Source organism: Protopterus annectens, chromosome 5.part1, assembly GCF_019279795.1.
Source record: "Protopterus annectens isolate FY-2018-M chromosome 5.part1, PAN1.0, whole genome shotgun sequence".
In the NCBI taxonomy this organism is placed as follows: Eukaryota; Metazoa; Chordata; order Ceratodontiformes; family Protopteridae; genus Protopterus; species Protopterus annectens.
This window is the reverse complement of record NC_056736.1, coordinates 379,381,548-379,397,465: the sequence shown is the minus strand read 5'-3', so window position 1 is coordinate 379,397,465 and position 15,918 is coordinate 379,381,548. Positions and strand designations below refer to the sequence as shown.

The following is a 15,918-nucleotide window of genomic DNA, read 5'->3' as shown; positions in this document are numbered from 1 at the left end:
TCTGACTAGTCTCGCATTTAAAGCCATGTAAAGGATTATCAAGGAAATGATTCATAAGGACATAGAAAACCTTCAAACACTGGATCTAACCCAGTTTGGTTTCATCAAGGGCACATCATGCCTGCTCAGCTTGGTGGACTTTTTTGAGAAGTTCACCAAGGCAATGGAGGAGGGAAAAAAGGTGTATGGTACCTAACCTGACATGGCTAAGGCATCCGACACAATACCCTGCTCAGGCATCGTAAACATCTCATGGATATAAGTATAAACCCCTCTGTTATGCACTGGATAACCAGCTGGCTCTCAGATAGGATCTAGGAAGTTAGGACAGAGGGCACAGATCACCTCCACAGAGAAGCCAGTTACTAGTGGAGTCCCTCAGAGCTCTTTGCTGGATTTGCTCCTTTTTGGCATCTACTTCTCTAAAGTAAAGGCTGATGTCAAGTTTGCAGATGATTGCAAACTAGGAGCAGCCATAGAATCCCATACAAGACAGTAACATCCTACAGGAAGTGCTAACACAGATGAATTACTGATGTAAAAGCCATGGCTTAAACTCAGTGAGATGAAATACATAATAGTAACTTTTGGAAACTCAGCCACCTTAGAATATCACATCATTGATAGCACAACCCTAAGAGTAGAACTAGTAGTCAGCGATCTGGGTGCATATGTAGATAGTAATTTAGCCTATGACCAACATGTATCTTAGGTAGTAAGTAAATCATTCTATTTTACCAAACTTATAAGCAAGGGCATGGCATCTAGGTCCAAGGAAGTCAGTTTTCCACTGTATTTAGTGCATCAGGCCCATCGCTGAGTACAAGGCCACCTTCGGTATGTACCTCATCAGGCACATTCAACAACTGGAACATCCACTGTGGGTCGTGACAAAAAAGAATACAGGGTGTAAACAGCATGTTCTATTCAGATCACCTCAAAGCCCTACCTCTATACTTTGTTCTCTACAAACTGTTGAGAAGTGATATATACCTGGCATATAAGGCATCCCTGGATCCCATTCTGATGGACTTTTTGCATATCTGCAAAATGAATAGCATCAGAATTACTCAATCTAGGGATTAAAACTTTCCTTGGTATATAGGACACATGGAGGGACAGGTATGTGTCTCAGAGAATTCCCCTTCATTGGAACAGGCTTCACATCCATGTAAAGCAGAGCTCTTCCCTAAACGTATTCAACAAAAACCTGGACCAGTGGATGAGAAATCAGAAATACACCCCAGGTTTATCACCTATGTCCCTAATGGACAGAGGCAGCCTGTAAATCTTGCCCTAGCTTACATATATCCCTTAAAGTAACCTCTAAGGCACATAAACTTGCAGGATACAATTGGAATGCTTGGCTAGGCTTATATAGGCCCCACTTGTCATTAGTCTTGTACATACCTATGAATGTATGAACCTATGAACAAACAATAGCCACACATTAAAGTATTACAGGTTGCTTTACAAAAACACAGTTGTCCTTTAAAGCTAGTATAATGAAATAACAACAGCAGACAGCTAGTCATTTTCTTCCACAGACAATCCCAGCAACTATACCTGCTTTGCCTGTGCTTATCTCAGATGTTGTTAACTAGTACATCTTACTTCACGCAAATGCATACTAGTCTTCCAAATTCAGATAGTAACTGTTATTTATTTATTATTCATTGACATTTGCTGACTGGGAAAGTCCACTGGATCAAAGACCCATTTTCAGTGGAGGCCCACGGAGAAAAGCTCCAAAAAACACAGTTAATAAAAATACAGATTAAAAAATAAAAATAAAACAGGGCTTCAATCAACTCAGTTGAATGTACTTTTATAAATCATTCAATGAAAAAGGTGTTTAACCTAATTATATAGTTTGAATAGTTAGAAACAGGAGAAAATATGAGGAAGAATAAAAGATGGAGACAGCTGATATCATGAGGTTTTTAAATCAACCTGCTAGACGTTGTTAGATAAGTTAATTTTTAAGATGGTTTGATCATGTGATTACAGGAAAATATAAGGTTGTTAAGGTAGTATTTTCTAGTGGTGATTTGAAAGTGTTTGTAGAGTCTAGTTGAGTAATAGAGGAAAGCAGAGCATTCCAAAATTTGGCAACTGTATGGGAGTAAAAGCACTGCCCAGCTCTGTTGGGTTTAGTTATGGTTAGGAGTAATTTATTAGACCACCTAGGATTTCGGGTTGGGATATACGTTTGTACCATATCTTGAAGAGTAGGGCAGTAACTTGGGTTGTATAACAGTTTGTGGGTAACAGTGAGTTGGATGTAATATAGGTAATGGGGGAATTCAAACCAATTTAAAGTTTTTATGGCTAAGCAGTGATGTGTGTGACTTGGCATATTGGAGGCAAATTTTGCTATTTTATAGTAGCATGATCGTAATTTATAAATGAGAGATGTGTGTAGGTTAGTGAAAACGGGACTACCACAGAAGAGGGAAGGGAGAAGTGGACTGTGTGCCAGTTTTAATTTGGTAGACATATCTAAGAAAGGTTTATGCCAACAGAGCTTACCTAGCTTGAAATGCTTTTTTTGATTGCGCCAAGTATATGATTCTCAAAGGAGAGTTTCTCATCAATTATAATGCCCAGTAGTTGAGATGTTTTTACAAGCTCAATTTCAGTATTGTTTTGTGAGAATATCTTAAAGTCAAGAGTTACAGGTTTAGAAGAGAACAGTAATAGTTCTGATTTTTTGTGATTAAGTAGCAGTTGAGCCTCACATAGCCATGATTCTACAGATGTAAATGCTTGTTGAGTTAAGGTACGGAGTTCTGAGAAGTTATTAGAAGATGTGATTATGATTGAATTGTCAGCGTATTGGATAAGAGTACTTTGTTGGGATGCTTTATGGAGATTGTTAATGAATATATTAAATAGCAGAGGCCCAAGAATAGATCCTTGGGGGACTCCTGTATTGTTGATTAGATATTCAGATTTGTTTATTTTGCCATTTGACAGAATGTTTTCTATTGTGAAGATAGGTTTGAAACCAAGTGATAGTGTGTGGTGAGCGGTTTATAGACTGAAGTTATAACAGTAGTTTACGGTGTGACACTGTATCAAAAGCCTTTGACAAGTCAAGCAATATACCTGAAGTTAATAGACCAGCATCAAGAGTTTTGTTTAAAGTATTGGTAAATGATAGTAAAGCTGTGGTTGTGCTGTGTGCTGGCCAAAAGCCGTGTTGTGTGGGTGACAGTAAGTTATTGTTAGTAAGATGTTTAAGCAATTGATAGTTTTAGCCAGAGGAGAAAATATAGAGAGAGGTCAGTAGTTAGAGAGATCATTGGTGTTTCCACCCTTATGTAGGGGACTTATAATAGCAAAGGACATCGGGGTCAGTTATTTCATCCAGACTCGCCCCCACCTCTCCCTGCAAAGAGCAGATATAGCTGCATCTGTGCAGGATTCAGATTTATGATTGTGATTAAGGAAGACAGCCATGTAATAAATTTCACCTTTGCTCCACACAGACAGTTGCTATACATTAAGGTAATACTTAAGTGGCTTCATACAAATAATAAAAACAGGATAATGTGTTTTATTTACATGTTGGTAGAGGTTTAGATCGTTAGTTCTAGTGTTTGTTTGATGACACTGATTGTAAGACATTGATCTCCATGTGGGAGCTTCAATGAGACAGAGTACAGGGACAGGGTTTCATGCCTGTCATAGTAGAAAAGGGGTTTTAGTTTGATAATCATTTTAATTGGGAAACTTTGCAACCCTGTCTAGCTGCAAATATGTCTAGCTAGATACATGGTGAAAGAAGCATTATACTCCATAACTTGTCTAATTAGGACTGAGTATGGAGGGATATGTGATGCCTTTAGAAATCAGTCTGGTTAGACAAAAAGATTAACCGAACACTGTGGCTACAGGGTGGTCAGTGGAGAGAGAATTGTCAACCCAGGTGCCAAGGTCCCTGACAGCAATGTCCATTTGGAGTGCAGCACTGGCTATACTGTAGGTAAATTCTGTGTTACTAGTTAGGTAAAGTGTAAAAAAGAAACCTCAAATGAATTATGAAATCATAAACTGGATACAGAGCCTGTGCACACATCTTTTAACCAGCCCTTAATGGTAATAAGCACAACAATAATGAAAGCACACGGGATTATCACAGCAATGAATACGACTCATTTTATTCAGAAAACGTATCAACATACCAAAGTAAAACACTTGTAAGCTGCTGTCAGACGAAAAATCACAACCATACAACTGTATGCCACCATAACAGCCACTCTCAGTACTTAGAGAGGAAAATACAGTGGTAGTTAAGACTGGCTTCTCTCCCAAAGCACGGGTGCATTGTAAAATCAGTAATTTTCTCAACACTATTTCTATGCTCATTGAGGTCATTTTGTCAGAAATAAGAATGGAAAATTTTGCAATGATGTCTGCAGTATGTATAAAGTTAGTGAAGTGGTAGGAGTCATGGAGGTCAACAGCACCCCCCACCCACAAAAAAGCACAAACTTTTACAAAGTGTGGCACAGAGTGATACCATTTAAAAAATTATACAGTTTAATCTGCATGGCGTTAGTTCAGTTTACTATCACACAAAGATTTGTGCTAAAGCAACTATCAATCACAGGGTGGGAAGCTATCAATCAAGGAAGACGTGGTCAAGCTTGCACAAAATGCTATTTGGGAAAATAAACTAAACTAATACCTTAAAAATACAAACATTTAAACAACGCCTAGTAAAAGATATATATAGCAAAAAGTGCAGACTGAAAGCAAGCAAGCAATAATAGGATCATAGGAAGTTACTAGGCTAATGGCCCTAGAGCTCTTACAAGCCTAGCCAAATTCTACTCTTGTTTCCACGATCAGTGTCTATAGCCCCTGTCCAAGAGAGAGACACAGGTGGAACCCCTGGCGTGAATTTATGGTTACATATCCAATTGTCCAGACTGCATGTAAAGAGGGCCAGTGAGATGCTCTGTTTGACATGAAGTGGGAATCTGTTCCAATGGTGTGGTAACCTCTAGGAGACAAATCTGTCCCTCCAGCAGGTTCTATTAATGTCACATACCAGGTTAGGGTCTTAAGAGCGAGCCCTCCAAGGTGTGTGCTACTGTATAAATAAGACACATCTAGGGGTGTTCTTAGGCCAGACACTGCAGTCAAAGGCCCCTACACCCCTGAAGGGCATTACTTATACAATAACGCACACCTGGAGGGCAATATTGTGTTTAGAGTGGACTATCTATTCAATTGATTTGTATTTCTTTCTTTTCTTTTTTTAAATGCTATATATTATTTATATTTTTGGATGTAAAACAGTTCTTATGCCTAATGTTTCAGACTTGATGTAGTATATATAATTGCTGTTGGAGGAAGTATTTTACATCCAAAATATATGTTATATATATGTATTTAATGTCCACACACACATGCACATTCAGAAGCTTAGACAGAATCACAAATATATATAGAAAAACACACATTCAGAAATATAGACTCACACACATATACATAGAAGTACACACACACACACACACACACACACACACACACACACACACACACACACACACACACACACACATCAATTACAACTACTTTGTTGGTGCACATCACCTAAGGTATTATGTAAAAAAACACATAGATTGCAAGGCATTGCAGCTCTCCCCTCTCACCAACTATGCTGTTTCTAATTTTGCACAGTGTTGTTCTGCCAACTATTTTCTCAGTAAATCACTAAGAATTAAAGTCATTTAGTAATGCTACACATAAGGAGTGCCACGCATCCATGCTAATGAACTGCTCGTTTCAGTCAACTCCTCCCGCCCATGCTGACATGCACTCATATACACACACATGAAGACAAACTCACACACAAACACACACACAGGCACACACATGGGCACACATGCATGGTTTTCTTTCTTCTTATTATTTTTTTAATTATTTTTTCTGTTACTTTTACACTTGCTAAACGGCAAAGTGCTACTTAGCAAGTGTAAAAAACGTCGTCTGTTAGCTTTTTTTACTGTATAAGCTTCATAGCAGCTTAATATGCTGCTGTGAAGTAATAAACTTGTTTTTGAGTGGCCAATACCTGAACATTAACACCCTACTGAAGACCATTCAATGTCCTTCTATATCACGGTTGCAGTATTCTACATAGAAGGGATCTCCCACCCAGGCAGCCTGATGCTCGGCAAGTTTGCAAAAGCCTAAAAGATCTTATATGCACCATACATCACATTTATGCTCCCCACACAAAATGTAGAGGATAAAAGGGATGTACGGATGCAACTACCCAGAACTTCTTTGTCGAATATCATTTTTTTCAGGGTCTGAATGCCTTGTTGCTGTACTGAATATTTAGCAACACCAGATTAAGTGCCCTTGTTTTTTTTTTTTTTTTACTTATTTTATTTTACTACCTATAGTTCATGTCATCCAAGAAGGGAAAATGTCAATGTGGGAAGCAAAGTCTCCATAAGGATCGTCACAAACCGTGTCTTTTTTGTTTGGATGCTTCCCAAGACAGTACTGCTTGTATTATCTGTAAGGCATTTGTGCCTGAGACACTCAGAAGCCATTTAACTTTCCTGCCCATTTATCTTGAAAACCAATGGCTTAAGCAGTTAGCCCAGGGTACCATGGTATAATCTTTTAATCTTGAGATACTCCCTTTAGGTAAAAAGAAGGTCAAGAAGTCTCAGCCAGATTCTTTATCTGTCCAGCCACCACTGGACATCCCTCTAAAAGCAAGTAATATCTCTGTATGTCGTTGTGTGTCTATGTCAGTTTCCTCTGCCACGACCCTGTCGGAGGCTGTCATTGATCCATCTTTTCTCATGTCCTCTGAGGATTTGCAGATGTCTGCTCCAGATGTCGAGGGGAAACTGCAGTTGATTATCTTGGAGGGTCCTAGAGGGATTCTCCAGATATTAATCAGGGAGGAAGTTCCAGGTTCTCTTATCAAATCTCACCAAGGGTTGGATCCTGCAGTATGTGTTAGGGCTGATGCCCCTTCTAAGAAATAACAAAAACTGAAGCTTGTTTCAGTCCATCCTTAGTTTACTCAGGACTTGTTTTCTGCTTTAATAGTCCTAAAGCATCCTCAAGGGGTTTCAGAACCTGCTCCTTCTTGGACCTCTACCCCTTCTAAACAGCTTAGGGAACCAGATTCTTAGGATGAGGATTCAGTGTTTGGTGGGGGGGTCTTTGTCCTATTCTTCACAGATTCTTCACAGATTCCTTCACCTTTGGCTTATGGTTCTGATGAAGAGGAGTCTTTCAGCCCTCAGTCTCCTTTTGAGGAATTATCATTTTGGAACACAGTTGCTAGGATGATGGTATTCTTTTCAAGAGTTTTATATTTATCGAAGATATTATAAATTGCTTTAGATGGATATGTTTCTTTGAATAATAAAGTCTTCCAAATTGGTGTCTTATTTCAGACATTTCTTCCAGTTGATTGTTACAGGATCTGCAGTTCATAAGTGGCTTTCAGTTATCAGTTAACTCTTCAGGCAGTATATATTCCTTCAGAGCACACCAGTGGAAATCAAATGTATTTATCTATTATAAACTTTACTTTAAAATACTTGTAATAGAAAATTTGTTCTAATACTAAAAATTTAAATTTATGTGTTGGATTATGCTCGATGTGTCTGTAAAGTGCATTAGTATGTGAATATTTGTTGATGTCATAAATATGCTCATATATGCATTGTTTTAACTTTCGGTTTTATAAACCTTTATTATCAATATGTACCACTGTTGATTCAGAATTATATTCTGTAAGGTCACCTTCAACTATAGTACAGACAATGGAACAATCCAACACAAACAAGTATGGTAATGCAGGTTTTATAACAACATACACTAATGACACTGCAGATATTATTCGGCTTATGAGCAAACATTGGACATTCATCACAGATGACACAGACCTAACCCATATTTTGGGTATACAACCTATGGTTATTTATAAAAGGGACCGGAATCTAAAAGATTGGTGTAATGCATGCTCTAATTTTGTTGCAAAAACTCAAGATAAAATGAGGAAATGCAATGTGTGTACATATTGCAGCTATATTTTAGAAGTGGATGAGCTATCCATAATGGGAACACGTATTATTATTCCTGAATAAATCTATTATTTTCCTTGTTCGAGCTGTGGTTTTTCCGTGGACTAGCGCATTAGAAATCTGTTCTTCAGTACTGCTGTGGTTGGAGTATTATATAGGCAAAACAGAACGAAAGTTAAAACAACGCATATATGAGCATATTTATGACATCAACAAAAATTCACATACTAATGCACTTTACAGACACATAGAGCATAATCCAACACATAAATTTAAGTTTGTAGTATTAGAGCAAATTCGACAAACTCCAAGAAAAGGTCCCTGGAAAACATTTTTAAAATCAAGGGAATATTGGTGGCAAGTCTATTTAAATGCCACACAATTCCCAGGTTTAAATGATTCTATTTCTATTACAAGTATTTTAAAGTTAAAAGTTTATAATAGATAGGGCATTGTGCAATAATTTAAATAAATTTATAGTTTTAGGGTTGGTTTTTAAATATGTATTTAAATATGTATTATAGTTTATTTTAATTGGATAATTGATGGTTATTAGCAAGTAAGGTTCACTATAAAACAAGTTTTTTTTATTGTAATGGTTGTCTAAGGAAGGCTGGTGTCACAGTCGAAAGCGCTTACCATTTGGAAACTAATAAACTTGTAAAACTATTGTACTGCTCTTCACACTGCCTATTTGTTTGGTCTATTATCCATCCCAACTTGTCCACTTTGCAACTGACACTGTGGATGATAGGGTTTTGATACCAGTCAGGCAGCCTTTTCTGAGGACATGCTCAGGGTTTTACAGGAGGCGAGGAAACCCTAAACCAGAAAATCTTATATGTCCAAATGAAAAAGATTTCTGGTGTGGTGCCATGCTCATAACCAAAACCTTTTTTCAGTGGGGCTCCCTCTGGTCCTGTTTTATTTGTTTGAGTCACTCCAGTCTGGCTTGGCCTATTCTTCTGTTAAGGCCCATTTGTCAGCCATTTTTGCTTGTCTGTCCTTGAATCCTCCTTTGATTTCTCATTTTGAGATCAAAAAATTTCTTAAAGGCATCCTGCATATTAGGCCTAAAAGAAAACCTATTCCTCCTCCTTGGGATCTTAATTTTGTTTTGGAAAAATTGGCTCAGGCTCCTTTTGAACCTGCAGATTCTGTTTCTTTGCAACATTGTAACTGGAACACTGTTTTGTTGCTGGCTCTTACTTCTGCTTGGAGGGTTCCTGAGCTCCAGGCCCTTACGGCCATTCCTCCTTTTTTGTTTTTTTTTCACAGGGACAGGGTGTCCCTTCATACTAATCCTTCTTTTATGCCCAAGGTAGTAAATGAGTTGCCCTTGAATCTGTCAGTACAACTCCCTTCTTTTGTCCCTTCTCTTCATTCTGCTAGTCAGAGGGTCCTGCATACTTTGGATTTGCACAGACAGCTCAGGAACTATTTGGATAAAACTAGGACTATCCATAAGTCTGATCAGCTTTTTGTTTTGTTTCATCCCAGATCTTTAGGTTTAGCTGTTTCTAAGCAATCCATCTCCTCCTTGATATCTGAGGCCATTTCCTTTTGTTATTCTTTTCATAACAAATCTCTGTCTACTTCTGTTAGAGCTCATTACACTAGGGCTGTTCCCTCTGCTGGTGCCATATTCAAGAGGTTGGACACCAACCTTAACTAAGCATTATAAGCTGGATATGGTTTCTAGGGCTAGAGCAGATTTTGCTGAAACATTTTATATGAGTTTGTTGAGGGATATTCTCAGCCTTCCACCCCATTCTGTTTCCTGAGCTTTTTTACTCTCCCTTCTGTTTCAAATCCTGCAACAGTGATATAGAAGGACATAGTACACTTGTGTAAAATCTTACCATAACAGTAGATATCCTTCTCTTCACTGTTGCAGTATTTGCTTCCTCCCACCAACCCTCTCTTGTTTGTTCTGCATTTTTTCCTTCTGGATGTACATTATTCCTTTGTCTTAAGGAGACTGTTCTCTTCTGGGGCAATTCAGTTCTGGGTAGATCTGTCTGTACATCCCTTTTATGCCCTACATTATGTGTGGGAAGCAAAAATATGATGTACAGCGCATACAAGATCTTTTAGGTTTCTGTAAACTGGCTGAGCATCGGGCTGCCCTGGGCAGGAGATCCCTTCTATATAAAATATTGCAACAGTGAAGAGAAGGACATCTACTGTTACAGTAAGATTTTATACAACTGTACTTTCTTCAGTCAGGGTGGCAATATAGAGATTGTCCATTCTCTAATAAGAATTACAACACAAGTTTTGTATTTCAGTTCTTGGAAAATCCTTCAAATGATCCACACTGATGAATTTGCCACACATACACAAAACAAATAGCATCAGAAATACATGTTCTAAGGACCTAAACATGGTCTGCAGCATAAACAGGACATACTGGAATGACAGATGTGTCTCAAAGATAACCCCTTCTCAGGAACAGGCTTCCCATCCATGAGGAACAAAGTCCATCCTTAACCCTATTCAAACATAACTTGGACCAGTGGATGGGAAATCACAAATTTACTCCTGGTTTGGCACATATGTCCCTAATGGACAAGGACTGCCTGTGAATGTTTAATATGTACAAGCCCACATTGTAACCATAAAATTCATTGGAGTATTAACACGTCACCAATATTTTGTTAATGACTCTTGGGCCAATAACCTAGTAACCACCTAAGAACATATGAAAGTATGATGTTCTGAATCTCTTCTCCAAGGGCATTTTCTCTTATTATACAAAAACAGATGCCCATAGTTCACAGTCAGATGTACCCAAGTCCTGCTTTAACAGGTACAATGCTAGTTTTCTGACTCAGAATGTGGCACAACATTTCAGCACCCAGACAGCTCATTCCACAATACACAATTCACCTCATTTTGTTCAATATCATGTTGCACAAAATATAACAATGAAACAACATTAAAAGCAAACTCTGCAAAACAAAAAACTCCACACTATTATTGAGGCAACCGAAGTACTTTGCTAGGCAGTTCTGCTTGTACCAACTGTAATCTTTAAAACAAAACCATTTCCTAATTTAAGTAAGTAAAAAAATAAATAAAAATAGGTGCTCTTACACTACATTTTGGTTATCTGCTGTCTGTACTGATGTCCGATCTGTTGCCTGTTTTCCAGATCATCAGGTGTATTACATTTTAAGTTACAACCACACTAATTCATCTCTTAATCTTCTGACAGTAAATGCCAGTCTCTTTCACCTCCAAGGTTTGTTCCTCTCTGTCTGCTTATGGTTCCATTGAGAGGTACCACAGACCTCACTGAATACTGTTGAGCTAAGACACTCCAGCATACACTTTTGACAAACAACCCATTTTTATGTTTAAGGATTAAGCATAAGCCATCCACCTACATCTTCTTTTGAAACAAGCACTAGTCTCCTCACACAGGAATGCAATTATAGTTTCAGTGACAAAATCATGTCAGCAACTGAGATGTTGTACTCTGGTGACCCATTGCCATAGCTGGCAAAGGATCAGGCTGTAAACATTGTAATTTAAAGGTGCCACTTGGAACTTCTTGGCATCCTGTTTTTTTATAAATAAAATTCAGTATTTCCACCAAGTATGGAACAATTGAGAGGTGTGCCCCTAGGTCACCTGCTGTGCTGCTTGTGCATTTTTTTTAACTGGGGCAAATTGGGACAGCTATAAATTTGTTTATTTTTAGAGCAAAGAAACAGAATGCTTCATTGCTTTAAAAAATAAATAAATAAATGGGAAAAGGCCACATTAGAAAATGGTGCCCTGGACATCTGCCTAGTTGGCCTATGCCTTGGGCTGGCCCTGCCCACTGTTACTTAATAGGGATATTATGCACCCTTCAAAACACTTGCCTAGAAGTGAGATCAAGCTAATCTGGCACTAGTTGGAGATAACATCATGTGCACTGCTCATGTACATTGGCACAATATAAGCTGACTTCCAGGTAAACACAATTACAGAATTTTCCAGCATCATGTTAAATAGCTTCCTAGCAAAGCAAATTTAAATAAAAATTTTGTGATGTCACTTGCTGATCTCTCAGTTAATTGGAAACAGGCAAATTCCTTGTCGAGTTGAGTGTCATGGCAATCTCTCAAAATGGAATGTGCCTGAAGTTTACCAAGTCTTGGCTATAGATGTATATGAAGCTTCCCCCTGTAGCATATAAATTAAAATGTGTTTCACCTCACTGGTAGCAACCAAATCAAAATGTATTTCTCTGCGGACTACTTGACCTGGCATTAATTCCAGCGCTCACTAACTTTATCCATCAGAACTAAAAGCAAACCAACCAATTAAATAAATAAAAATAATTTTGATTTGATTAATTAAATAAATAAATAATCCCCATGAACTTCGCTGTATACAGTCAGTATACTTTAGGCAATACCTTTCCTAGCTGAATACAATATTTATTTTGTCCTGCGTTCATATAATGCGGCACGCACGGGTGCTAGCCTAAAATTCATTTAAATACACAAATTCTTCGATTGTAAAGAAAACGCTTCTCCAGTTAAATCAAACATAACGAAGAGCAGTCCAATGATTTACATGCATGCCTGGTCTACATACTTGAAAAACTGAAACATTTTAGAAGTAGCCTTAAAACCCAATTCTTCTTAAAGCCTTATTTGGTACATGTTTCTTCAAAGTACGTTGTCTTGTACAATCCTTTTATTATAACCGCAAGCGAAATTCATAGGATTCCTAAGAAATGTCATGTTTGACACCTGCCCCTTTTCAGCATCATAATACCGTTAACAAGCAAAACGGCATTCAATTCCATTACCTTACTGTTTCACCAAATTTTCTTCACTGATAAAGATTTGACTAATGCAAACTAAACAGGCTAGTGACATACAATAGCAAAAAAAAGAGAAGCATCGGTCCGCAGTAAACTTTATGTACCACATGAAGCAAACAAATCAATGTGCCTGGCTGTAGCAAATTATTTCAAGCAGCTCTGCGGTACAAAGTGCTTATATTTGGACATCAAGAAACAGAAGATGTGTAACTGCAGTCAAATGTGATTGAAAGCCATGTACCTAAAATAAAGTGTGTGTGTGTGTGTGTGTGTGTGTGTGTGTGTGTGTGTGTGTGTGTGTGTGTGAGACAGTGAAAGAGAGATTAAACTGCCCTTAGGAAAAGTAAAGCTACTTTAAGCATTGCGCTTGCTAGTGTATTAATGAGACAGTGATGCTTGTTTATCTGTATGCTTTAATGTTTGCCAGCATCCCCTTCCCGCTGCTTTCAAAGGGTCCTGTACCCACTAGTGTAGATGAGTGCTACATTACAGAGAGCAAAAGTCAAAAGATAAGCATCTGAATATCACAGTCATGGCTTAAAGTGCTCTGCTGGAAGGGTTTGATTTCACTTAACAAAAGATCTCCAGGTGCATGTTGATACTTTCTGTCCTTAACAACCTCTGCAAGCACAGGATACAACAGTTCGAATTACTTGCTAGCCTGGCAGGCAGCCCCTTCAGTATTCACTAATTAAGGACAGGGAATAAAAGCCAGGTTCTATAACCAGTGAATTACATTTTGCATTTCTCTCGCCTCGACACAAACATTCTTGTTCCTTTGCAGATCGTTCCTAATTTCAACAGTTTATAATAAAGTGTTGATACAAAGTGCACTTACTAAAGTTCTAATACAACTGGGCACTGTACCTGGCAACAGGACTGCGGAGAAGAGGAATAGAAGAAGAGAAGTTCTGTAGCTCCAATTTCTCATGTCGTCTCATTGACTCCCCCTGCGCTCCCTGATAAAAAAAAAACAAACTCGGGTTGTAGCCAGACGTAAGGAGGTCTTCTCATATGGTCATCCCTGTTAAAGCCTGCAGGATCCCGTAGTGGTCTTCTGTCAGATACATTCTTTAGGTTGTGGGGACTGGAGGACCGGAACCAAGCAAAGGCGCAGGCAGCAGAAATAATCGGTGCTGTAATACTCTCCAGTCAGAATATTTCCAGTTATGGACTGGAAGAAAAACTAAAACCTTTCTGACTCACTATAGTGATGCAGATCTTTGAAGACAAACCCTGCATGAAACGAGGTCTGTGTCAGCTGAGAAACACTGACGTCACCTTTTCTTACCTGTCTTGATTTCAGTGTGTTTTTCTTAACCAGTGACAACTTACTCCTATCACCAATGCTTGTTCACCTAGATGATTATTGGAACAAACACTTAGCCCCAACTTTATTAGAATTTATTTCCACACTGCTAGGAGATTTGATAAAACTTGTATTAACAGAAGAGCAATAAATGCACTTCCAACCAAGCTCGGTAAGAATCAAAATGTAGTTAAACGCACATATTTTGTTTATTTTAGGCACCAAGTAGACGTGTCCAGTGCTCCTTTCTAGACATCGCCCAGGCAACATACTGTTAAAACCCTTACACATAACACTATTTTAATATAGAATTGAAGTACAAATGTCTATGTTTTGAGGGTTATGCTATTGTACTTGGTGCAGTGTAAAAAAGAAGAACGCACAAGCAATTATTTGAAAATTGTACAACTAGTGGTGTATCCATTTTCTACCACCATATGCTGCAAAACAGCATGTTGAATAAATTAAGAAATGTAAACTTCCGTTAATGGTGCATGACATCTGTTCTAACGCAGTAAGGATTACTGGGAAACTCGCTGTGTATATCCTCTGCTGAAAGACAAATAGTAAATCTACTATATGAAGTTAATTACGTTACATTGCTTACCAAAACGGTGTTAAATCTAACACCATCATAATAATTTCATACAGTATGAGATTATTTCATGGTTAATGTTCATGCTAAAACTGCAAAGATTGTTTCTGGAACTTTGTATCCTACTTCCTGTTGCAGTCAGATTACTTAATCTAAAGTACTTTTGAAGTCATGGCAGCAAACCTAAGTTTCTAAAACTAGTCTCCCAACCCCAGCCTTCGTTTCTTGGTCTTGTTATATTCAATATCATATTCATTTAATCGTATCTCTCAACCTGCCAATTTCAAAAAGCGGGGACAAAGCCAAAAGCAATGAGGGACAAAGGCTCAAAACCATAGATAGATGTTAAACTCGGCGCTTATATACTTGTTTGCATTAGTATATATGTTCAGAAGAATATGATGTCTGGAACTCAATTCATCATCGACAGCAACACCCCCTTCTTATTTAATGTATGCCATTAACTAGTAACTGCTGTCTTCAATGATATGCCAGAAAATCACAAATTGCTCTAGGAATAGACCAAAAATATAATGCAATATTAGGAACATTCTGTGAAATCAAGGACAAGAGAGGTTTGTGGGTTTTGATTTAACAACCCCGTAGTCCGTAAGATTCATTGTTTTAAGTTGCAAAAATAAGATTTCCTGAACGTTATGGTCTGAAACTCAAATGACAGTCATTATTTAGTGAATCCAGTCCTAGATGATTTCCTAGAAAAGCAAAATATTATGAAGAATAGACCAAAATATGAGGACATTGTCTGCGAAAATCTGGACAGTTGAGAGGCAAGAATTATGCAGACAATTTTCCAAGAAATGGATACCGAATAATGCTACTCAACGTGTCCTTTGTTACGAGAGTTGAGCTGAGCCAGCCAAATGCATCTGCCTTCTAAAAAGCTCTGCAGTCTGCAGCAAATTTTGTGATAGACCACCTCAAAGTGCAACCACCAAGAGTGATAGTGCAGTGACAATGCTATGAACCAGCTACAGGCGATGACTGACAAACTGCAGAATTTGTAAGGTTGAACAGTTTGCTTTTGAGAGCAATGTGAGTGAGAAAGCCATAACCCGAGTGCTTGCAGACAACAGCGCCGGGTGTGAGC

General features: G+C 38.2%; 1 protein-coding gene across 1 annotated transcript in view; it reads right to left on the bottom strand.

The window, feature by feature from the left end:
- The window catches only part of CHRNA10 (cholinergic receptor nicotinic alpha 10 subunit), an 867,306-nt gene extending 853,043 nt beyond the window's left edge, over positions 1–14,263 (bottom strand). The window contains exon 1 of the mRNA XM_044073048.1: positions 13,774–14,263. Coding sequence (XP_043928983.1) covers positions 13,774–13,837 — 64 coding nt within the window. The 5' untranslated portion in view covers positions 13,838–14,263. The remainder of the gene's footprint in view (positions 1–13,773) is intronic.
- Between the last annotated feature and the right edge of the window lie 1,655 nt (positions 14,264–15,918).